Here is a 25,390-nt window from a genome sequence, read left to right as displayed (position 1 = left end):
ACTCATACACAGTAGGTACTCATACATCTCATACACCACAATAGTACTCATATGCACTAGGTTCTCATTACACAGTAGGTACTCATACACAGTCAGTACTCATACACAGTAGGTACTTATACACAACAGGTACGCATACACTACAGTAGGTACTCATACACAGAAGGTACTCATACACAGTAGGTAGACCTGCCACATGAACATCCAACTCATGTGTTTATAAAAAATCTTATATTGTTTATAAAAAATCTCCACTTGGATACATAACGTGCATCTCAAATTTAATTATGGATTTTTCCTTCAAAACCTGCTCTTCCTACAATATTCTCCATGGAAACTTCATGGCAACTCACTTCTTCCAGTTGCTTAGCTCAAATTTTAGAGGGGACCAATAAGCACGTGAAAAGATGCTCAGCACCACTCATCAATGGAACTACAGTGAGATACCACTTCACGTCCATTTGGATAGTTATTGTAAAAAAGTAATAAAATCAGCCTGACGAGGATGTGGAGAAATTAGAACCCTGTGCACTGCTGGTGGGAATGTGCAATGGTGCAGCTGCTGTGGAAGTGATATGATTCCTCATAAAATTAACCACAGGATTGCCAGTAATCCAGCACCTCCACTTCTGGAATTTCAGTTCCAAAACAACTGAAAGAAGGGACTTGAATAGATATCTGTACACACATGTTCACAGCATGATTCACACTAGCCAATAGGTGGGAACAACTCAAGTGTCCATCAACAGATGAATGGATAAACAAAATGTGATATGTACACACAATGGAATATTATCCAGCCTTTAAGAGAAAGAAATTCGGACACATGCCACTACACGGATGAACCTTGAAGACATCATACAAGTGAAATAAACCAGTTGCAAATGGACAAATATCATATGATTCCACTTACAGGTCCCTACAGCAATACAATTCACAGAAACAGAAAGGAGGATGGTGGTTGCCAGGGTCTGCAGGGAGGAGGGAATGGGGAGTTCATGTTTAATGGGTACAGTTTCCCTTTAAAGGTGAAAAAGTTCTAGAAATGGTGGTAATGGTTGCATAACAATGTGAATGTAACTAACGCCACAGAACTGTATGCTTAAAAATGGTACATTTTATGTAATTTGATCACAATAAAAATGACCTAAAATTTTATTGAAGTCACCTGTCTCTCACACCCGACATCCACACACCCCTTAATCTGGGCCATGAGCGCCTCTGACCCGGACCACAATGGCCTCTTAATCCTGTTTCTATCTTGCCACCTCGAGTCCGCTTAAAGTCAGTCACCTTGTGTCCTGTCACTGCTCAAAACCTCCTGGTGGCTGCCCAGTGCGCTCAGGAACAGCCAGCGCCCTGGGCTGGGGGGTGGAAATGCCCGGGAAGTGCAAAGGTCACGTGGTTGCTGTCCCTTCCTTTATGGAAATGGCTCGGAACCGGGCCCACACGAGGCTGGGCTCCTGCAAGCAAATGGGCTTGGAATGGATTTCTAGATGGAGTCCAAGACGCTAATTAAAATCTCACATCACCCATCAGAGAGCTGTTGCTAGGCGCCTGGCTGCACAAGGCATTGAGCTGTGAGGCATTAGCTTCTGAGTAATTGAAGCCCAACTGTCTCCCAAACCAATTTCGATGGAGATGTAGCTGAAAGGTAGGGGCTGTCTCTTCGAAAGGCTCTTCATTAGAGCCCCTCCTCTTACTAGCCCAGGCGGACACTCACACAGACACAGGCCTGCCTGCCTTCCAGTGAGTTTCAGCAGCAGCATCAGATGCGGGACCTGGAATGATCTCGAATGACTTGTTTCAGCTTTTGGAAGACAAAGACTAGCGATAGCTCCCTTGGTTAGTCAATCTGATCAATAGCTATGCATGTGTGTTAGTGATGCTTCTTCTGTGAATAAAACCAGTACAGAGGAATCTTAATGCCACTCACAGAAAATATTTTAACAGGGAAGTAACCCAGGTAGGAGCCGCAAAATCCAGGAAGGCAGGCCGGCCTGTGTCTGTGTGAGTGTTTGCCTGGGCCAGTAAGAGGAGGGGCTCTAATGAAGAGCCTTGTGGTTGAACCTCAACCTATGAACCCAGAGGTCACGGTTCGATTCCAGGTCAGGGCACATGCCGGGGTTACCATCTGGATCCTCAGTGGGGGGGCATGCAGGAGGCAGCTGATCAAGGATTCTCACTCATCATTGATGTTTCTATTTCTCTCTCCCTCTCTCTCTTCCTCTCTGAAATAATTAAAAAAAAATTGCATGAACTCAAAAGCAGAAATAGCCACTCCTCAAGTTTACCAGGCTGGCCTCCGTGTTCCGGTCACACCGGACAGACAATTAAACAATAATTGGGTTTGCCCCAACAGTTGGCCACTGAGTTCCTTTATTATTATTATTATTATCATTATGCACCAAATTCGTGCAAGGGGCTCGGCCCTCGCATCCCCGGCTTCGGCCGAAGCTCGTCCGGAAGGACGTCTGGAAGGTTGTTCGGCTGTCTGGTCTAATTAGCATATTATGCTTTTATTATTATAGATGATTATTATTATGCCAGTTAATATCCCTCATCATTTATTTTGGGATGTGCTAGGCCCAGGAGAACAAATGACGAAGGAGCTCAGGGCTTCCAGCCCCTTCTATGGGCAGTCAGCGCAGGCAGGTCCTGCGGGGGGACGGGGTGTGCACTGGGCAGAGCGAGGAAGAGTTCTGGGAAGACTTGGACCGAGGTGTGCGGGGGAGCAAGGATGACATGAGAGAGCTGGGAGAACTACTGATTTAAGCCTCAGAGAGCAGATCTCAGCATGCTAGTGTAAATTTTAGGTGGTCGAATTAGAGGGGATTTTAATTGTTAAAATTTTTATTTTGCTGTTTTGCATTTTCTAATTTCCTACAAAATATGTATTACCTGTTAAATTAAGATGATCAAAGGAAAGGGAAATTAAAAATATTTTTTAAACCCCAAAAGGATATGAACGATTTAAACATGAGACTTTTTAAAATTTTTTATTTATTTATTATTTTTTTCTTTATTGATTAAGGTATTACATATGTGTTCTTATCCTCTCATTACCCCCCGACACACACACACACACACACACACACTCATGCCCTCACCCTCCTGGTGTCTGTGTCCATTGGTTAGGCTTATATGCATGCATACAAGTCTTTTGGTTGATCTCTCCCCCTCACACCCACCCTCCCCTACCTTCCCTCTGAGGTTTGACGGTCTGATCGATGCTTCTCTGTCACCATGAGACTTTTCTATATTTATTATTGTATTTGTTAAAAGGGAAACTTACTCGCATGAATAATAACTTTGAAGGCTTCTTCCTTAGATGCCTGTCATTGGCATTCTTTTAATAATCAAAGAGTAAATGTAAGGATGACAGCTATAAAAAATAAACCATTCTCAACTCAATGTTTTATCTTCCCTCATTGCTCCTGATCTCAGTTCAGGTGCTCCGGCCCCAGAGAGAATGCTGAACTTGCAAAACCAGGGGCGCAGCGAATGCCACACTCAGTCAACCTGCAGATGACGTTACAAGCAGCACAGATGCAAAAGCAGCAGGTGTCTATAGGACACAGACCCATGCAGGCTGCTGAACTCATCGTGTTGTCAGAGGCACAGAGAGTCCCAGAGCGCTGAATTCAGGATGAATTCGGAGCGCTGTATAAGGATGACTATTCTTACACAGTTTCCAAAACCTGGGATACTCAGCAGCCACTTTGAAAAGGGCATAAATAGCCGTAGATGGTTTGGCTCAGTGGACAGAGCGTAGGCCTGCGGACCCAAGGGTCCTGGGTTCGATTCCAGTCAAGGGCATGTACCTTGGTTACAGGCTCCTCCCCAGCCTGGGCCCTGGTCAGGGCTCATGCAGGAGGCAACCAATCAATGTGTTTCTCTCACATCGATGTTTCTGTCTTTCCCTCTCTCTCCCATTCTCCCTAAAATCAATGGCAAAATATCCTCGGGTGAGGATTAGAAAAATAAATAAATAAAAGGACTTAAATAGAGATGATGGTGGTGCTGACAGAGAGGATGATCCTGATAATACTGGTAATGGCAACTTACACTTTCTTAGAGTTTACAAGGGACTAGGCTCACAGCTTAATACCCCCTCTCTCCTCTGATTCTCACAATAATCCCATAGCAGGTAAGTCTCATCGTTGCCCAGTTTTACAGATTGGCAAACCAAGGCATGGAGTGGTTGGGTAATGTGACTGAGGTTATGGGGCTGGTTAGCAACTAAACCAGAACTCGTTTCCATGATCACTCTAGAGCCTGTGTTCTTTTTTTTTTTTTTTTTTTTTAATATATTTTATTGGTTTTTTACAGAGAGGAATGGAGAGAGATAGAGAGTCAGAAACATCGATGAGAGAGAAACATTCACCAGCTGCCTCCTGCACACACCCCTACTGGGGATGTACCCGCAACCAAGGTACATGCCCTTGACCAGAATCGAATCTGGGACCTTTCAGTCCGCAGGCCGATGCTCTCCACTGAGCCAAACCGGTTTCGGCAAGAGCCTGTGTTCTTAACCACCATGTAAACCATCGAAGGAAAACAGGAGTACCAATTAAGTAAAAGTAAATCCTAATGTTGTGATTGGTAGGATATAGGCTAAGCTGATACAAAAGACTCCCCCAAGTACAGAGGGTTAAATAAGGTGGGATTTATTTTTCTCTTTCTCATAATAGTCCCACAGCTGGTGGTGGTCAGATGTGGGTGGGAGGCTCTGGTCTCTGATCACTCAGCTCTGCCACCTTCCACCTTCATCAGTCCTCAACCTGCAGCTTCTGTTCTCTGGGCCACTGTCACGTTTGTTGACTTTCCCGTCAGTAAGAAAGGGAGACAGAGGGGGCCCAAGGTAAGCAGTTTGTGCTTAGGCTGGGGATGAACTGGTGCATACATCACCCTTCTCACCTCCCATTGACCTGCACTTAATTCCATAGCTGCAAGGGAGGCTGGAAGATGCAGTCTCTGACTGGGCTGCCATATGACCAGTGAAAGCATAGATGGTTCTATTACTAAAAAGAAAAAGGGAGACAGGCTGTTTTCCCCATTCCAGTGCCTTAAAAAGTTAAAGCTAGGTCTTGCCATTCACCCAATCTACACCAACTGTGTGTGTGTGTGTGTGTGTGTGTGTGTGTGTGTGTGTGTGTGTGTGTGTTTTAAATATATTTTTATTGATTTCAGATAGGAAGGAAGAGGGAGACACAGAAACATCCATGATGAGAGAGAACCATTGATCAGCTACCTCCCACAAGTCCCCCACTGGGGATTGAGCTCACAACCTGGGCATGTGCCCCTGACCGGAATCAAACCTGGGACCTTTCAGTTTGCAGGCTGACGCTCTATCCACTGAGCCAAACCGGCTAGGGCTACACCAGCTGTGTTATGTGTAAATGAGGAAGCTGAGGCTCAGAGAGTTTAAGCAATATCCTTCATCTCCTCAGGGCAGAACTGAATCTAGAGCGTGTCCCCTGATTTCTAGTCCAATGTTCTTTTATTCTAAATTGAGTCTTCAGATTAAGTTGAAAAGGTTACCCTCACATTTCTAACTCATGCCAGTAAAACGCAATGACCTTTAAAAAATGATACATGACTGTGACATTGCTCGAACGTTGAGCTGAGTTTTGAAAGGAGTCAAGAAATGTTAAAAAGAAAGATGAATATATTCACAGAACTTTAAGATTGTGAGCACAATATCACCAAGACCATATCTTCCTCATTTCATAAATAAGGCAACTTTGGGCCCAGGAGTCTACTGATTTCTACCTGGTCACACAGCTCCTACGAAAGAGCCACAATTGGGCCTTTATCTCTTCATTTTTGGCATTCCCTCCACTGAACCTCAAAGTCCCTCATGAGAAGGATAAAGGGCCTCAGAACACCCTACAATTGGAGCCCCTAAGACTCCCAGGAAATCCCACTTCTATCTCCTTGGGCGTTAGCTACAGAATCTTTTGTCCTTTGAACTGGCTCCTATTCAGAAACCAGCTACTTTCAATTCAAGGAGATTCTTCCCTTCATCAAGTACCATGCTAGGGGCAGAGGGATGCGGAGATACAAAAGCCCTGGTCCTTGCCCTGGGAGCTTACAATTTAGTGGCAAACACACAAAAACAACCATGAAGAGGAGTAAAATGACACAGTGGCTGGATCTAGCATGGTGGCTACTTTATTTATTTTCCCAGAAAACACTAATCCATACACCATCATTGATGGACTCTCTGTCCACAGGGTGAGTATGTATTCTTGGCTGGGCTGGTGATAGAACCCCAACCAAAGTGATTGACACCTGATGGCTATATGATCCAAGCCAAGCCAAGCAGAGTCCTCCCTGGGACTTTATTTATTCAGTTTGGAGAGAATCTCTCTAGCTGATTGGGTCTGAAGGTTGGAAGGATGTGAATTCAGAGTGACCTGTCATCTTCTTTTCTATAATATGGTAAAAGCCAATTAATAGGAAAGAATGAATGACTCTGCTATACAGACCAATACAGAGATATAGTGGGAGAAAGAGTTAAAGATATCTGTCTAAGAGCAAGAAATATCTATGTCCTTGTGTCCTTATCATCACCACATCCTCATTATCACCACCACCACCACCACCACCATCACCATCAGCACAGCATCACCATTATCATCACCATCATCACATCCTCATTATCACCACCACCAACACCTTCCTCCTCCTCATCATTATCAGAATTAACATTTGTAGTGTTTGCTTTATGCCAGGAATGGTAATGGCTCACAGCACTGCCTGGGGGGGGGGGGGCTCCCCACTGCCCCCAGGATAACAGGGTGCTCCTTCAGCCCCACATTCAAGGCTCCACACAAGCCAGCATCAAATCCTGCCACCATCCTCTCAGACCCCAATGATGGCGACATTGGGCTACACACTGACGCCTAAACAAACCCCACTTTCAGACCCTTCCACTTCTGCTCACACTTCTCCCTCTGTCTGCCCCCCGCCCCCCATGCCATTCTCTCCCTGGTGAAATCCTCTTCAAGTTCCAGATCCAATGTCACCTGCTTTCCAAAGCTCCTCCCCGAGCGTTTATTCATTTACCGAGTCCCTCAGCACGCAGCTGGGCACCATGAATTAGCCCTCCTAACCTGAGGGCAGGTCTCCTAACCAGCAGACAGGGACAGAGATGAGCATTCTCTTCTTGGTATTTCTTTCTTTTCCCGAAGAGGTTGGCGTAAATGTAGACCTCCTTCTCTGCTTCCCCATGTCCATTCCTCTTTGGAACCTCCTGTGGCAGCAGATCCTGTTCTGTGGCAGAGACCACTCCTGCTGGAAAGGCAGCCTCATGCATGCAGTCTTTCCATCCCTGTTCGGCGCATAAGAAAGGGCCTTGGGCCGAAACCGGTTTGGCTCAGTGGATAGAGCGTCGGCCTGCGGACTGAAAGGTCCCAGGTTCGATTCCGGTGAAGGGCATGTACCTTGGTTGCGGGCACATCCCCAGTAGGGGGTGTGCAGGAGGCAGCTGATCGATGTTTCTCTATCATTGATGTTTCTAACTCTCGATCCCTCTCTCTTCCTCCCTGTAAAAAATCAATAAAATATATTAAAAAAAAAAAAAAAAGAAAGGGCCTTGGGTCTGGAACACCTCCTTACCTAAAGACCAAGGGCCCACATAGCCCGGGCAGGGTTTCTCACCTGTGTAAACAGGTCTCTCCCGGTTTAGGTTTAGGATCCATGGGTGCTCGTTAGTTCTGCTGAAGCTGTGTGTCCATAGCCCTCAGGCATGCTCCCAGCTGTCAGTATTCCCGACTCCAGGAGGGAGGGAGGGAGGGAGGGAGGGATCCTCCCAGGCTGCACAATGGCCATGCTGGCAGCTGGAGCATTCGCTGGACTGGAGACCCTCACACACTGTTGGAGCTGATCTTTCTCACTAAAGCATTGGCAGTGCTTGACTGAGCTGTGTTTTCCTTGGCAACTCCAACAACAGGACTTGGTGGGTAGAAGTGTTTGGACTTCTGCGCCTGGTAGCTGGCAGAGTGAGGATCTTCACTTCCCTCCACAGAGTGGGAGTCCTCCCTGGCATTGGTAACCAGTGAACGGCATTCTGCTCCACAAGCTGCCTATCCCTAGAATCTCAACTTTCAGTTGATGTCCTGCTAATATACTCCATTTTCCAGCCCTTGCTGAAGGCTCAAGGTCCACCAACCTTTTAATGAACTCCTTGCATTTATGTCCTGTTGGGATTAGCTTCCAGCAGGAGCCCTAGAGAACTCAGAGCAGGGCAACATGATCTGATCCCCATTTTCTAAAGATCACTCAGCTGCTGTGTTGAGAATGGGTCCACCTTCCACCAGCCATTTCCCACCTTCTCCGTCTTCATTCCTTTGTGGATCTTCTCCCCAGGCCACTGCAGAGCCGAGAGCCATCTTGTGCTCCTTCTTGTGCTCCGCATCAAAATGCATTTTTGGACTGTGTATGCCTGGTGTCTCTGAAGCTGAGATGGCAGCCAAGCACCCACTCTCTGAAGAGTGTAGAGTTGCCAATAATCACCTGGCATCTTATAAGCTGCACATCAGGGATGCTTATTCATCTATGGCCCGTTATCACATGGAAGACTCAGTAGGTCCGCTTTTTGCCACATTCTTTGAAAAGCAAGCGGAGGTGAAGAGGGGCCATGGAAGCAATTTCTAAGATACCTAAGAGGATGTGAGAGTAAAATCTGCCTTCTGGTGATTAAGAGGCCTGACAGAGATAACCGGGGGACCGGTATTCAAGCTCTAGAGTCTGTCCTGGAGTTGGAGAACCAGCTAAGCAAGCTCCTGCTAGACCTGAAGACCACAGCTTCTGCCAACCAAGTGCCTGGCTGAACAGAAGAATGAAACAAACCACCTGCAGTGCTACCTTGTATGTCAGAAGGAATTAGAAAAGCAGGCCCGGGAGGAGGAAGACCGGTTGAAAAAGCCTGCGGAAGTGTTAGGTAAATAGACCCAACACCTGAAGGCAGCAAAGCAAGTCTTCCCATTGCAGTAGGTCCCCAAATCAGCTACTTAAGAACTTTAATTGTCTCCATTTGACAGAAGACTGCTTTCCTTTGTTGGTGTGTGTACAAATAAATCCTTTTTTGCATTTAAAAAAATACACTTTTGGATTCTTCCATCATAGTCAGCAACAGATGGCACTGGGAACAGATTCATACCCAAGAAAGCAGACTAGGTTGTGGACATTCTGTTTGTTATTCTGTCTCCCCACAACTATCCAACAGCTCTTCCTTCCCTTTTTCTTTTTCTTTTTTTAAAAAAAGTATTTTGATGGATTTCAGAGAGGAAGGGAGAGGGAGAGAAATATAGAAACATCAATGATGAATGAGAATCATTGATTGGCTGCCTCCTGCACATCCACACCGGAGATCGAGCCCACAACCCGGGCATGTGCCCTGACCGGAAATCAAACCGTGACCTCCTGGTTCATAGGTCAATGCTCAACCACCGAGCCATGCCGGCCGGGCCTTCCTTCTTCGTTCTTAAGAGAACCCCAGTTATGTTCAAGCAGCTGCTCCCCCGCACAGTCTGGGAGACTCCGGGTAAGCTGACCCCATGCCCAGCTCCTCCAGCAATGGGTCTCCATGGGCTTCGGCCATTTGATACAGAGCAAACACAACCCGAGACTCAGCTCTAACCTCCTTGTATTTATTGAGGCTGTCGCCGGACAACTTGATAGGCTTCCTCAGGACACACGGGCCCTGCTCCAGGGGCTGGGACAGGAATGGCAAGTCTGGACGGACACACGCTGGCAGCCCGAGGAGGAAAGCTTTGCGAGATGAATGGCGCGGTGTCGCTGGCTCTTCCTGCTGGATTAACTGCTCCTTTAGAAGACAGCTGACCCATTTTTCCAGCCCACGGCTCTAATGGACTTTTTATTCAGAGGCCATCCTTCCCGCATAAAGACCTGCATTGTATTTAATGATAAGCCTTTTAATGGAATTTGCTATTTCTGGGTCTCTGGGAAAGTGCCATTAACGAGCTTGCAAGAGCAAGGGATGGCAGATGTTGGAGGGGCATACTTCTCCAGGGCGGGCGACCCCGGCAGGAAAATGAACAAAACCCAGAAGCAGGTTCCTTTTCCACTTCTTGGAACTGGTTTGGCTTAACTGCAATTGTGATGTGGACACATGTTCAAAGACAGATTGATCTCCCCACAGCAGGTCTCCTCACCTCACACTCCAGTTTCTTAACAGGCACTGGCCCGCGGCAGGTTGTAGGGTGACCGATGCTAGCCGGCTCGGTTTGCCCAGTGTCTTGGCCCAGCTGTGCGCTCCGCTGATGATTTCACTCGGACTGGGGTACCGGGAGCATTTGTGGATGACAGCCCAGTAGGAGCATGCACGGAGGACGCTGGGGGAGGGGTGTAGCATGAAGAGCGCTACATACCCTGCACCATGCTCTTTCTTTCTGTCTTTTCAATATATTTTTATTGATTTCAGAGAGAAAGGGAGGGAGAGGTAGAAACATCAATGATGAGAGAGAAGCATCGATCGGCTGCTTCCTGCACGCCCCACACTGGGGATCAAGCCTGCAACCTGGGCATGAGTCCTGACCAGGAATCGAACCGTGACCTCCTGGTTCTTAGGTCTACGCTCAACCACTGAGCCACGCCGGCCTTACTCTTTCTTTTATTGCTTGGAGCAATACAGCTCTGCCCCAAACCTAGCAAGACAGAAGCTTTCTGGTTAACCAGTGGTGCCCTCCTTCACAAAATCCTTTGTTGCTCATCTTGTTACTTCACAAGGTCCTTCCAAGTGGCACCTCCATCTGGGAATGGCTCATGGAACCACATGGAGGACTTCTCTTAAGGTGGGTCCTGCAATTTCGGCATCATCCCTGGGCATTTGCTGTGATGCACTGGCATCCAGCAATTGGTTAGCATCCTTATAGATGCAACTTGGCTGGCCCACCCAGCATTTAATATGTCTCCTAATGGCACCTCCCTGTTTCCTGGCACTAATGGAGGTGCTAAGACATATAAATAAGGTACAAGGTGAGGTCCTTGTCCTCAAGGATTTAACAGTTCAAATTAATCCAGCTCATATTATTGAATGCTAATGGGAACAGGGTGCTAGGTGAGAAGCCCTTAAAAGTTCAGAAACGAGGAAGACAAAATAGAATCCAGATTATCTTTTCTTTGTTGTTAATTCTCACCCATGGATATGTTTCTATTGATTTATTTTTAAGTTTTATTTTTAAAACATATTTTTATTGAATTCAGAGAGGAAAGGAGACAGAGAGAGAGATAGAAACATCAATGATGAGAGAGAATCATCGATTGGCTGCCTCTTGCACGCCCCCTACTGGGGATCAAGCCCACAACCCGGGCAGGTGCCTTCGACTGGAATCGAACCTGGGACCCTTCAGTCTGCAGGCCAACGCTCTATCCACTGAGCCAAACCAGCTAGGGCTCTATTGATTTTTTAAAAAATATTTTTTATTGAATTTTTAGAGAGAGAGGAAGGGAGAGGGAGAGAGAGAGAGAAACATCAATGTGAGAGAGAAACACTGATCAGTTGCCTCCCATACCCACCCCGAATGGGGATTGAACTTGCAACCTGGATATGTGCCCTGACTGGGAATTGAACCCACTGAGAACTTTCAGCCAGGGCTGATGGTCCAAGCAACTGAGCCACAAGGCCCAGGGCAGGTCCCAATTCGGCCTGCTCAGACTGGAGTCCGCAGCACCACCTGCACTTTTTTAGAATGCAAATTCTCAGGCCCCACCCCTGACTGACTGAATGACAAATGCTGCAGGTGGACCTAGCCATTTGTGTTTAACAACATTTGAGCAGAACAGGCCCACAGAACTTCTAGTAAAGTAGAGGGAATAAGACAAACACACGGTCTCTCAGCTACCAGATGGGGTGATGGACCAGGACCTATCACACACACCACGCAAGGGCCAGGGGCCTGCGACAAGAGTTTTCGGCTAAAGTCACAGTCACCAGTGGAGTTTTGAAAACGCATAGTTGCCTCAGCTCCACCCAAAGGTTTGAATTCACTGGTTTTAATCCCTGTTAAAACTGCTCCCAAGTTGACTGACAGTTATCAGAGGAGAGCACCCCAGTAGGGGTCTGAGAAGGAAGAAGCGTGTGGTGAAGGTCTGAGGATGGTGTGATAGAAAGTCAGTGTATGTGATTCCTGTGGATGTCATAACAATTCTCCACACATGCATGGTTTACAGCAACAGAACGTGACTCTCTCACTGTCCCGGAGGTCGGAAGTTCAAAGTCAGGGTGGCTGCCAGGCCTGAGGCTCGTGGGGAGCACCTGTTCTTTTCCTCTTCCAGCTTCTGGTGGCTCCAGGTTCCGTGGCTTGTGGCCGCATCACTCCAATGTCTCTCTGCTTTGGTCTTCACACAGCCGTGGCCTCTTCTGTGTCTTCTCTTCTGTTCTAAATCGCCCTCTGCCTTCCTCGTAGAAGTATAAGCACAACCAGATAACACGAGCAATGTCATCCACACACGTAACTCAGTCATCTCTGCAAAGACCCTTTCCCAAAGAAGGCAGCACTCACAGGTTCCAGGGATTCGATAACTTTGGGGGGTGGGGGTTGGTGGCGGGGGGTTGGTGGTCTCCCACAGCAACGATCAAGAGCAGACAGCATCTGCCAAGCACAGTTAGCACGAAGCAGTGAGAGGCTGAGCAGTCTCCTGGGCTTTGGCATTTTAAGAAAACAAGAGCGAGGAGTAAAAGTATTATGCTAGCTGTTCAGGATGCGCAGGCAGGGCCACATCTTTTCAGGAAGATCTGACACCCATCCTGCCTCAGAAGACGGGACACACCACTGTTTCTGAGGATGATGTCAAAGATTCCCGGCAGGTCTTTCTGCTTGGAGTGCTGAAGGTTGCACAGCTAAGGAAGAGGCTTCCTCGTGAGACAGGGACGAGACGGGACAATCGCTGGCGTGCTGTTGGGTCCCCCGGACCCTGAGCTGGGGGAGAGCTGCCCGTCTCGCTGATGCCTTGAGCAGCCTGGGAGCATTTCCCAGCGACATCCTCCTGCCCGGAGGCTCAGAATACAGCAGTAGCTTCAAATAGGTCCATTACACAGTCCTAATGGGAGCTGACAGCCTGAGCCCGGGATTATGTCACTGCAGTTTGAAAATAATTACCCCATTGTCTCCTTAACGATGAGAGTTCCTCCCACGAAACTGTGCCAGTGTTTGGATTGTAGGAGAAAAGCTTGTAGTAAAAGCCTTTTAAGACGGCAAGCTTTGTAGTTCACAGCTCAGGACCTCCGTTCATCTTGTCTGTGAGGCTGTTTTCAACGGGTCGCTAAACACTCCTCTCTCCAGGTCTCTCTCCTCCAATCTCCCTGATACTCTTTCTCGAGAGTCTACCTGTAACAAAGGTGAGTGCTGCGCACGGTAACTTACGTGAAGGAAATAATCTAGCAAGTGTGCAGGGATGCCGCCTCAAGAATGCCAGCACCATCCTGTATAATAAAAGCGTAGTATGCAAATTGTCCCCTCGACTGGAAGTTTGTCCGGGAGTTCAACCAGGGGGCGGGGCCAGCCGGGGGAAGGGAGGGAGGTCCCGGGCGGCAGCCGGCAATCGCTAGGGACCCTACCAGTGCACAGATTTCATGCACTGGGCCTCTCGTGCTGATTATAATAATGGAAAACTGGAATCAATCAAAATGCCCACCAGTAACTGTCCCTGCCCACCAATAACTGTCCCTGCCTATCTCAGGGAACCTTCCTTGATCCCTCCGATTGTTCAATGTGTTTGTACTTCTCGCTTGGCAGCACATCAATATGGCAATTCACTTTTTTTTTTAAATCCTCACTTGAGGATATTTTTCCCCATTGATTTTCAGATAGAGTGGAAGGGAGGAGAAAGGTGGAAAGAGAAGGGGGGAAAAGAGAGAGAGAGAGAGAGAGAGAGAGAGAGAGAGAGAGAGAGAGAGAAACATCAATGTGAGAGAGGCACATTGAGTTGTTGCCCCTCTCATGTGCTGCGACCAGGCCAGGGATTGAACCCGCAACCGAGGTATGTGCCCTAGACTGGAATCAAACCCGAAACCCTTTGGTCCTTGGGCCTACGCTCTAACCACTAAGCAAATCGGCCAGGGCAGTAATTCACTTTTTGTATTAAAACAGTAGAAGCTCTTGTAACCAGTCTCCATTCAACCAACATGTGGATAATTTAATACCCTTCCTCCTTCTGCTGGAAAACTACCACATGTCTGCTCACATTAATGATGCCCTGTTAATGCCAGTGGTATTGCTATTGTAATTATGTAACTCAACACCGTACTACATCAATTATATATGAATGTCAAAGTAAGGTGCTGTTCCTATGGAAACTGGTGTGAATGCTTTGGGAAGACTCAGTAAAGGTGTTACTAAAGAAAAAAACATAGTACCAAATTAGGTGTGATAGAGAAGGGAAAGTTTTAAAGGTTTGGAAGGATTCAGAACTCAGGTTTGAATTACATATGACTTTCACATGTAACAAAATATTCTTCTTCTTTTTGGTATTTTTTCAAGCATTTAAAATTGTAAAAACTGTTCTTGATTCACAGTCATACAAAAACAGGCTGTGGGCTGGATTTGGCCTGTGGGCTGTAGTTTGCTGACTCTGTTTTACATTAAGAATATATATATTACTAGAGGCCCGGTGCACGAAATTCATGCATGGGGGTGTGTGTCCCTCAGCCCAGCCTGCACCCTCTCCAATCTGGGACCCCTCGAGGGATGACTGACTGACTGTTTAGGCCCAATCCTACTGGGATCGGGCCTAAACGGGCAATCGGACATCCCTCTCACAATCCAGGACTGCTGGCTCCCAACTGCTCGCCTGCCTGCCTGCCTGATTGATGCCTAACTGCTCCTCTGCCAGCCTGATTGCCCCTAACTGCCCTCCCTTGCAGGCCTGGTCCTTCCCAACTGCCCTCCCCTGCTGGCCATCTTGTGGTGGCCATCTTGTGTCCACATGGGGGCAGCCATCTTGTGTTAGAGTGATGGTCAATTTGCATATCATTCTTTTATTAGATAGGATTAGATAGGGTAGAGGCCTAGTGCACGGGTGGGGGCTGGCTGGTTTTTCCTGAAGGGTGTCCTGGATCAGGGTGGGGGTTCCCTTGGGGTGTGGGGTAGCCTGGGAGAGGGGCCTGTGGTAGTTTGCAGGCTGGCCATGCCCCCCAGCGACCCAAGCAGAGGCCCTGGTATCTGGGATTTATTTATCTTCTATAATTGAAACTTTGTAGCCTTGAGCGGAACCAAGCCTCCTGCTTGCTCCTTGGCCGCAGCCATTTTTGTTGGGATTTATTTATCTTCTATAACTGAAACTTTGTAGGCTTAAGCAGAGGCCAAGGCAGGCCAGGGCAGGTGGAAAGCTTGGCTTCCTCCATTGCTGGGGAAACCCAAACCTCCTGCTCTTTCCATGGCCGCAGCCATCTTGGTTGGGTTAATTTGCATACTCGTTCCTGATTGGCTGGGGGTGTGGCTGGTGGGCATAGCTGAGATACGGTCAATTTGCATATTACTCTTTTATTAGATAGGATGTTTTGTATGTGTTAGGTTTTTCTTTTATGATTTTCATTTTTAATTATTCAAAATGTCCAAATGACATTAAACAAGAAGGTTGCTATTTTGTTTGGTCTTATTCTTTCTATTTCTCTTGCTTGTAAGATCCATGATAAGGGTTTTTACCTGGCATATAATCGGTGCTCCAGAAATGTTCCCTAAATGAATGAAGTGAAATTATTCAATATTCATACAACGGAGTACTAACACAACCATTAAAAATTATGTCAGAGAGTTCAAGATTCATTGTGAAGGGAGAAAAAAAAAACAGGTCATACAATAATATTGCATAATATAAGCCTATTTAAGAAAGCTCTATGTCTATATATGTTTGGGAAACAGTACAGTAGAATATATTAAAATGTTATTAGTTATAGAACTATAGTTACAATAGGTTTGAGGGTGCTTTAGGATCTTTTTCTTTTTCCTTACTATATATTTGATTTTTCTTAGATAGGTAGTTTCTGTGTATAACTGGTCACTGTTATTTTTTTTTTTCCTTATAACGCTGATGTCCTGAAGGAATTTGCATCTGACCAAATGGAAGCTCCAGTTTGGCCAAGTCCTGCATCTGTGGTCAGGGGCTGGGTGACCAAGTCCGATGTTGGCCTGGGAGGGAATGGGGGAAGCCACCCGCTTGTCACATAGGCCCTTCTCCACTGCGCTCAGAAAACCTGGGACTCCGGAGCCCTGGCCTGAGCAAGGGGCTCCCTACTCTCCCAGGAGATGACCGTGTGCAGCCACGGTTAAAGTGGCGTTTTACCCGAGGAGAAGCAGGAAGTCCCGGAAGCGTTTTGTTCATTAGCCTCTCAATGAGCTGGGTACCAACCTCTAACCAGACCCCGTGTTGGGCACTGGAGGTTCAGGAGCGAACAAAGCAGACAGAAACCCCTGCCCTCATGGAACTTCCTCTGGGGAGAGGAGAAAGCAATAACCAGATAGCGGGGCAACGGGGACAGCAGGGGCACCGAGGGAGCCTCAGAGGGCAGGGGGCCCCGTCTGAAGAGACGTGAGCCAGGCCCAGTCGGCAGAGCCAGGATCCGGCATGCTGGAAGCCGCCCATTGTCTTCACTAGCAGAGAGGTGTGGACAAGGAACCCGGAAGGCTGGTGACCCTTGAGCTCTGACAAAGGTCAGGGCTGTACACCCACTGTTTAGTCGAGACGATGGTAGCTGAAGCAACTTCCTCACCAGACAGTCATGTAAATCCTTACTGATAAGATAGTCTGCCTGTTCCTGGAAATTGCCTGCCTAAGGGCGATAGGTGTGTCCCAAACTGAATAAAGGGATGGCAGGGCCGGAGTCCAAGCAGAGTCCTTCCTCTTGAGCTGGGCTCCCGCCTGGTCCCCCAATTTTTCCAAATTATTGTTTCTTGTCTCGTCTCTTTCATTTGCGTGCAGCCCCTCTTCCAGAGCCCGAACCCTGAACCACGTGGGACGTGGGACCTTCACACTGGCAGAAGAAACCAGAAGGACAAGGTCCAAGCAGCACGAGCCAGCCACACGCAGGCCTGAAGGAAGGCGGGTGTGACCCAGAGGTGATGCCAAGAAGCGGACAGCAGCCACCCCGAGGGACCATGGCAGAGCTTCCTCTCCAGGTGAACAGCGGCAGTCCAGGTGACATGGCGGCCATGGTGGCTTTAAACAGGAAAGTGAGATGCTCTGGTTTACAGTGTAAGAGATCATTCTCGTCCCTGTGCGGGAGGGCAGGGGTGGACCACCAGGCCGTCAGGGCCACAGCAGGGGGGAGGTGGCCTGGACAGGATGGCTGTGCAAATGGGGGAGGGAAGGTGGGCTGGTGTCTGAAACCACCAGACGTGTTTCAGAGCTGGATTTAAACAGGAGCAAGACAAGATTCAGCCTGTTTATTTCATTTAAATTTTTACCTACATAATTTTTATATCTGTACATTACCGTTGGCCCATTTACTGTGCACAAGTCAACATTTATTCCCAGAGGTGTATAGCCATCACTGCAGCTGACTTTAGAATATTCTCATTACCCCCCAAAACCCTGCATCCCCTAACCCCGTGGTCGGCAAACTGCAGCTCACGAGCCACATGCGGCTCTTTGGCCCCTTGAGTGTGGCCCTTCCACAAAATACCACGGCCTGGGCGAGTCTATTTTGAAGAAGTGGCGTTAGAAGAAGTTTAAGTTTAAAAAATGTGGCTCTCGCCGAAGCCGGTTTGGCTCATAGGATAGAGCGTCGGCCTGCGGACTCGAGGGTCCCGGGTTTGATTCCGGTCAAGGGCATGTACCTTGGTTGCGGGCACATCCCCAGTGGGGGGTGTGCAGGAGGCAGCTGATCGATGTTTCTAACTCTCTATCCCTCTCTCTTCCTCTCTGTAAAAAATCAATAAAATATATTTTAAAAAAATAAAAATAAAAATAAATAAAAAATGTGGCTCTCAAAAGAAATTTCAATCATTGTACTGTTGATATTTGGCTCTGTTGACTAATGATTTTGCCGATCACTGCCCTAATTACTCTCCCCACTCTATTTTCTACCACAGTTATGTACCCATTCAACGGATGGACATTTAGTTTACTTCCATTTTGGGGGCTGTTATGGATAATGTTGCTGTGGAAACTGTGTAGCAGTGTTTGTGTAGGTGTATGCTTTAATTTCTCTAGGGTGTGTACCTAGGCATGGAGTTGTTGGTTTCTATGACAACTCTCTGTTTTACGTCTTGAGGAACGGCCACACTGTTTTCCAAAGCGGCTGCAACGTGGTACATCCCCACCGGCAGTGTCTGAAGGTTCGAGTCAGGTTTGTTGTTGTTTTAATGTTTTTATTGATTTCAGAGAGAGGAAGGGAGGGGGAGAGATAGAAACTTTGATGAGAAACATTGATCAGCTGCCTCCTGCATGCCCCCTTCTAGGGATGGAGCCCACAACCCGGGCATGTGCCCTTGACCAGGAATTGAACCTGGTGACCTCCTGGTGCACAGGATGACACTCCCACCAACTGAGCCACACCAGCCAGCGGGAGTCAGTTTTAAGACCACACTGGCTGCTGGGAGGAGAACGGATTGGAGGAAGGCCGTGTGGGCGTGGGGGGGATGCAGAGACCGGAATGGGTATGCAAAAGTGGTGGCATTTTCGTAGGATTCAGAGATACCCCACTTACGGTGTTCTTCATGCAGTTTATGGCAAAAATATTTTTAGCTAGATAGTCATCTTTGCATCATGAATCACATTGTTAAATTAACAGATTCCAACGGAGAGGACTTGTTAAAACAGATCTGCAGTTTTCAAATCTAGAATCCTAAGGCAAACTGGTACAGAACTGCTTACACATCTCCCCGAACAAGCTCCTGCAAGCAGCTGAGGGAGTCGGGGTGCAGTAAAACCTCCACACCCCCAAGCCACGAAAACACAGGCGCGAGCGGCCCCGGCTGCTGAGGACTCCAGCGGCAACAGGGAGGGGCTGGCCTGGCTCTAGGCTGCTGGTTTTGACAACCGGGCCGCTTTCTGTCCCTCGTAAGTTCCTCCACGTCAGGAAGCAAAGGCACACCAGCATCCGCCAAGCTCACCGTGTGCGGGCCCTGGGTGAAGGGCACCACGTCCGCTCCTTAAGTCTGCGAAACCTCGCGGCAAGTCCCCGAGGAAGGAAGAATGATTGTTCCCAATTACAAGGAGAGCCAACTTGGTCCCTTTGGAAGGAAGGTGATAAAGGCCTCTCTGAAGACATGGCCTCTTAGCTGAGACCAGTCATGTGAGGACCAGGAGGAGGAGCATTTCAAGGTCAACCCCAAAATCGTTCATTAGCTTTCCAGGCATCTTCACTCTTATTCACAGTTAATTTCTTAAAAGTACATTGATTTCAGAGAGGAAGGGAGAGGGAGAGAGAGATAGAAACATCAGTGATGAGAGAGAATCATTGATCGGCTGCCTCCTGCACGCCTCACACTGGGGATTGAGCCTGCAACCCAGGAATGTGCCCTTGACCGGAATCGAACCCAGGACCCTTCATTTTGCAGGCCCACGCTCTATCCACTGAGCCAAACTGGCGAGGGCCACAGTTAATTCTAAATCTATATGTTTAGAACAAATAAGAATAAGAAGTATCCCTCTAGAAATAAGTCAAGTTTAAATTCATTTAAGAGATAACTTTCAAGCCCAGCCAGAGCGGCTCAGTGGTTGAGCGCCATCCTGTGCACAGAAAGGGTGCCAGTTCAATTCCAGGTCAGGGCACATATTTAGGTTGTGGTTTTGATCCCCAGTTGGGGCAGGTATGGAAGGCAAGTGATGGATGCCTGTCTCTCACACCAATGTTTCTCTCTTTCTCCCTCTCTCCCTTCCTCTCTAAGCATGTGCTTGGGTGAGGATTTAAAAAACAAACAAAAAAAAGGTAACTTCTAGTAGAGAGTATAAATCTTTTTCCTTATTATTTATAACTAGAGGCCCGGTGCATGAAAATTCATGCACTGGAGGCGGGGTCCCTCAGCCCAGCCTGCCCCCTCTCACAGTCCAGGAGCCCTCAGGGGCAGGAGGCGACCCAGTGATCAGGGGAAGGTGATGCCCCATCACACCTCTGCTGCTGCCACTGCCGGCAGCACAAGCCTTGGCTGGCCCTGGTTACCTGAGCCTCGGGTGGCCCTGGGTGGCTGGGCAGCCGCCATCCGAGGCTTGTCTGTGCCTCGGGCTGGCCCTGGGTGGCTGGGGGACTGAGGGGACTGGGCGCCACCATCTTGTGGCTGTGAGCGCCGCCATCTTTGAGGGCATGGCAGTCAATTAGCATATTCCCTCCTTATTGGCTGTGGGTGCCGCCATATTTGAGGGCGTGGCATTCAATTAGCATATTCCTTCATTGGCTATGGGCTCCAGCATCTTTGAGGGTGTGGCAGTGAGTTAGCATATTCCCTCCTTATTGGCTGTGGGTGCTGCCATCTTTGCGATGGTGTGAGGGTCAATTAGCATATTCACTCTTTATTAGATAGGATTTTATTACTCAATGCCTGTTCTTCATAACAATATCCCCCCACCCCATCTCTAGCACCTCCCTATACCATTGTTTCTGCTCATTATGTGTCTTAGTAGACTTTGGTGAGTTTCTGGGACATGGCAGACACAGCTCCCTTGATCTGGTTGTGCTGGAAACAATGGCTTTGACCTCCAGAACTCCCCATGAAAACAAAAGTATCTATGGATACAGGAGTCCCCCCTTATCCATGGGGGTTACGTTCCAAGACCTCCTGTGAATGCCTGAGGCTGCAGACAATACAAAAACCTATATGTACTATGTTTCTTCCTATGCATGCATACCTGTGATGAAGTTTAACTTATAAATTAGGCACAGTCAGAGATCAACAACAGTAACATAATAAAGTAGGACAATTGTAACCACAGACCGTAATACAGGTTGTGGGAATGGCTTTGGGGTCACCATTAAGTGAAATCAGGGTGACCTGAACACCAGCAGTGGCAGGTCAGTCGACCTCAAAGCCTGGACAGCTCCTAAGTGGCGAGCGGGTGGGGATGGATCTGGAACCTCCTGTTGTCCTAAATGGCTCCTCTGTGCCCACTTTACAGCTTACAGCTTCAGTGGTTCTGAAACAGTGGTTCTCACGCTGTGTTAACGGTAAGAGCTCTTTAGGGGCTTTGGGAAAACAGGAATGCCCGCCACCACTCTCCCTCTCCCTCTAAGACGGGGCCTGGGCCTTACATGCTTTTGTTTTCTAGAAATATTTTAAAACATGGCGGGGGGCGGGGGGTGGGGTGGGGGGAGGATGCCAGAAAAAAAAATAGTACAATGAACATCCACATACCCTTTACCCAGATTCATCTATTTTTAATACCTGGTTCCATTTGTTTTATCATTTGCTCTCCTTCTATATTTTATTTTTTCTATTTTGTTTATGAAATGCTTTGAGAGTAAGACATCATATGCACCTCCTTAAAAGACATTTTCAACGTCCATTTCTTCACAATAAAGACATTTTCTGACCTCGCCGGTTTGACTCATTGGATAGAGCTGTGGTCGGCAAACTGTGGCTCGCGAGCCACATGTGGCTCTTTGGCCCCTTGAGCGTGGCTCTTCCACAAAATACCACGGCCTGGGCGAGTCTATTTTGAAGAAGTGGCGTTAGAAGAAGTTTAAGTTTAAAAAATTTGGCTCTCAAAAGAAATTTCAATCGTTGTACGGTTGATATTTGGCTCTGTTGACTAATGAGTTTGCCGACCACTGGGATAGAGCATTGGCCTGCAGACTGAAGGGTCCCGGGTTCGATTCTAGTCAAGGGCACTTACCTCAGTTGCACGCTCCTCCCAGGTCTGGGCCCTGGTTAGGACGAGTGAAGGAGGCAACCCATCCTGTTTCTCTCACATCGAAATTTCTCTCTGTCTTTCCCTCTCTCTTCCCTCTCTCTAAAAATCAAAAATTTCCTTGGGTGAGAATTAAAAAAAAAAAAAAAAGACTTTTTTTTTTTTAAATATATATTTTATTGATTTTTTACAGAGAGGAAGAGAGAGGGATAGAGAGTTAGAAACATCGACGAGAGAGAAACATTGATCAGCTGCCTCTTGCACACCCCCCACTGGGGACGTGCCCACAACCAAGGTACATGCCCTTGACCGGAATGGAACCTGGGACCCTTGAGTCCGCAGGCCGACACTGTATCCACTGAGCCAAACCAGTCTCGGCTGACATTTTCTTACATAGCCACAGTATAGTTGTCAATGCCAGGAAGTTTAACCTGGACACAAACACTTGTATTTTCTCTATCATCATATTCCAATTTCTCAGTTGACCCGGTAGCATTTTTCCATCTAGGACAGAATCCAGTCTGGGATTAGACATTAAGTGCAGTTGCTTTCTCACTCGTGTGCTTTCCAAAGCTCTCCAGGTGGATTTAATGTGTGTCCTGCTATTTATTTACTTGCATGTGGTAAACATGTATTAGCTGTTACCACGTGCAAAGTATCATGAATAAATTAAGGAGTTTCTTATTTTAAGGGCTATACTATATACCAGCAGTTTTCAACCTTTTTTGCCTATCAGAGATACAAGTAAAATAAAACTTATAGAAAGAATAAATATGAAGAGATGAAAAATATGCGATAAGTAATCAGTAGCCAAAAGAAAGGGGTGTTTCAATAACAATATCAAACACGTCTAATCTAAACAATTAGCATGAAAATGGTAAAAAGAGGCACAACGAGTAAGAATCAACTGTGATTTCCAATGCAGAACAGACTTTGAGACATGCTGCCTCCTACGTGCTAGGGACCATGCCTGCTTTCTTCAGTGCTTGGCACATAGTAGGTGTGCCATCAATATTAATGAGTGAACTGATTGCATTATATTCAAATGCTCTGTTTATGTTTTTCATACCACAAGGATAGGCCCTGGCCCTGTCTTACTCAGTTTTATGCCATCACTACTCAGCACATAGTATGCATTCCCTAAATTCACTAAATTCAAGGCTCACTTTTCCCACAAAACCTCTCTGCACTGCTCTTACCATAGCGACTTGGTTTCTACTTCTATAGAACTGATCATTTGAAATGTCCAATTTAGCAACTGATTATATAGTAGTGTCTTTTAGTTTTTTTATTGTCTAAAGTTTTACATATGTCTCCTTTTTCCCCGATTGACCCCCTCCTGTGTCTTTTAGCTTTTGATCCAACCTTGTTTCTCCAAAAATATTTTAGAGATGATGGCTTACACTTTTTTTTAAAAAGGTTATTTATTTATTTTGAAAAAAATACATTTTTTATTTCAGAGAGGAAGGGAGAGAGAGAGAGAGAGAGAAACATCATTGCCAGACTGAAACATGGATCTGCCGCCTCCAGCACACGCCCCCGTGGGGATCCAGCCCGCATGTGGCCCTGCCTGGGAATGGAACCGGTACCCTTTCAGGACACAGGAAGATGCCCAACCAACTCAGCCATGATGGCCAGGGAGCCTTATCCTGTTTATGGTACCTTGAGTCAAGAATATCAATACTGCCCTAGCTGGTTTGGCTCAGTGGATAGAGCATCAGCCTGCAGACTGAAGGGTCCCAGGTTTGATTCCGGTCAAGGGCACATGCCTGGGTTGCAGGCTCGGTCTCCAGTGTGGGGCGTGCAGGCGGCAGCCGATCAATGATTCTCTCTCATCATTGATGTTTCTATCTCTCTCCCTCTCCCTTCCTCTCTGAAATCAATAAAAATATATTTAAAAAAACCCAATATCAATACTTTTTGGAGGTTGATCTCACTACTTGATGAATGTAGGTTAGATCAGTGGTGCCAAGGACTATCTCCATCCCCCTTTTCCATCCTTGACTAAAGCAATCACTATTTACAGACAGGCACGTGTGTAAGAATGTGGAGAAGGTACCATGGGAGTTGGGGGTGGGGTAGAGAAGGCAGCTAACCGTCCAATTCCTGGTCTCTGTGCTCTCCCGCTCCTGGCAATATGGGAAGGAAAATGCCTGCAATCCTACAAAAAAGTGGGTGTGGGAAGTGGGAGGGAAACAGTCAGGGAGGAGGGCAGAACCTGGAGTTTACGATGAGATCAAAAGGAAACTCCAGGGGAAACACCTAAATCCAGGCTCTGGGGGCCTTGGGTAGAAGGCAGAGAGGGATGTTGCTCATCTACCACAAGGCACAGCAGGGGGACCTACCACCAGGAGCTCCTAATTGGGAAGCGACAGGGGTTACTAAAGGGCAGAGTGGTATCTCCTTGCTGGTCTTAAGGAAGGCACCCCAGCCCGTGGAGGTCAATCAGGGCCCTGGGATGAGGAGAGGAGATGGGTTGGCTGACCTCCCAAGGTCCTTTGTAATCCCACAATTAAACGGGGAATCCTGCACTTGCTTATTTATGCTCCCACTCACGTCCGCACCCAGTTTGATAGTAAGTCCCCTGGGCTGCCTTCCAGGTTTAGTTACGGCGCCACGCAAGCTACTGGCACTCAACAAGCGACTCAAATATTTGTTGAAAGAAAAAAAAAAAATGAATCAAGTGTTTAAATAGAGCGCACATGACCTCCCCGACTGTAAAGTCCAGCGATGAATAAAATCACAACATTCCAGGCACGATCACTTGAGCAGAGCGGGCAAAGGGAACACACACACACACACACACACACACACACACACACACCCCAGCACTGATTCAACTGGATTCGCATCCCCACCTTGGGAGCAGACCACCTGCTCAGCGCGCAGGCGGTAGGAGTTTCCTTGCCAAGGGACCTCTCTCGCAGCTGCTCTAGGTTGGTGCCTCCCGAAGGTCAAGTCCCCAAGATTTCGGACCGCTTCCCTTGCAGGGTGGCCTCCGAGACAAAGTTTCCACCTGGATGGGGCCTGGTCCCTCCCCTGGGCGCGCCCGCACTCCCTCCGGACCCGGGGAACCCCTGGAGCGCAGCCCGCCCGCCGGCAGCGGCTCCCCTTACCTTGGTGAGCTGGGCGATCTTCTTGCACATTTTCACGTGCATCTCGGGGTCGCAGTCCATTCCCCAGCAGGCGCCCCCGGGGGCGTCAGCGTTGGAGCCCGGGCCAGCCCCGGGCGCGTGGGTTTTGCTGTTGACCGCAGAAGCCATCGCTGAAACGCGTCCGGCGCCCCCGGCCCCCGCTCGTGTGCTCGCGGCCCACGGTGTGCACGTGCGTGCGCGCGCGGGCGTGTGAGCGTGTGTGGGCTTTATCGGGAGAGGGGGCACTGCAGCCCCGCGGCCCGCACCGCCGCGTGGCCCCCGCCCCTGGGTGGCCGCCTGCCAGCCACCCGCGCGCCCACTCTCCCTCCTCCCGCGCTCTCTCGGGCTGGCCGGCTCTGCGGGCACCCGCCCCCTGCGGCGAGGCGCCGGGGACCCGCACGGGCCGCTCGCGATCTGCGCGCTGCTCCCGGCCCGTGCGGGTT

The 25,390-nt window shown here is 48.1% G+C and overlaps 1 protein-coding gene across 1 annotated transcript in view; it reads right to left on the bottom strand.

The window, feature by feature from the left end:
* Positions 1 to 25,076, bottom strand: part of FAM184B (family with sequence similarity 184 member B) — a 67,591-nt gene extending 42,515 nt beyond the window's left edge. The window contains exon 1 of the mRNA XM_028159587.2: positions 24,930 to 25,076. Within this exon, the coding sequence (XP_028015388.2) occupies positions 24,930 to 25,076 (147 nt within the window). The remainder of the gene's footprint in view (positions 1 to 24,929) is intronic.
* Between the last annotated feature and the right edge of the window lie 314 nt (positions 25,077 to 25,390).

This window comes from Eptesicus fuscus, chromosome 2 (genome assembly GCF_027574615.1).
Source record: "Eptesicus fuscus isolate TK198812 chromosome 2, DD_ASM_mEF_20220401, whole genome shotgun sequence".
NCBI lineage: Eukaryota > Metazoa > Chordata > Mammalia > Chiroptera > Vespertilionidae > Eptesicus > Eptesicus fuscus.
This window is presented reverse-complemented; position numbering and strand designations above follow the sequence as displayed.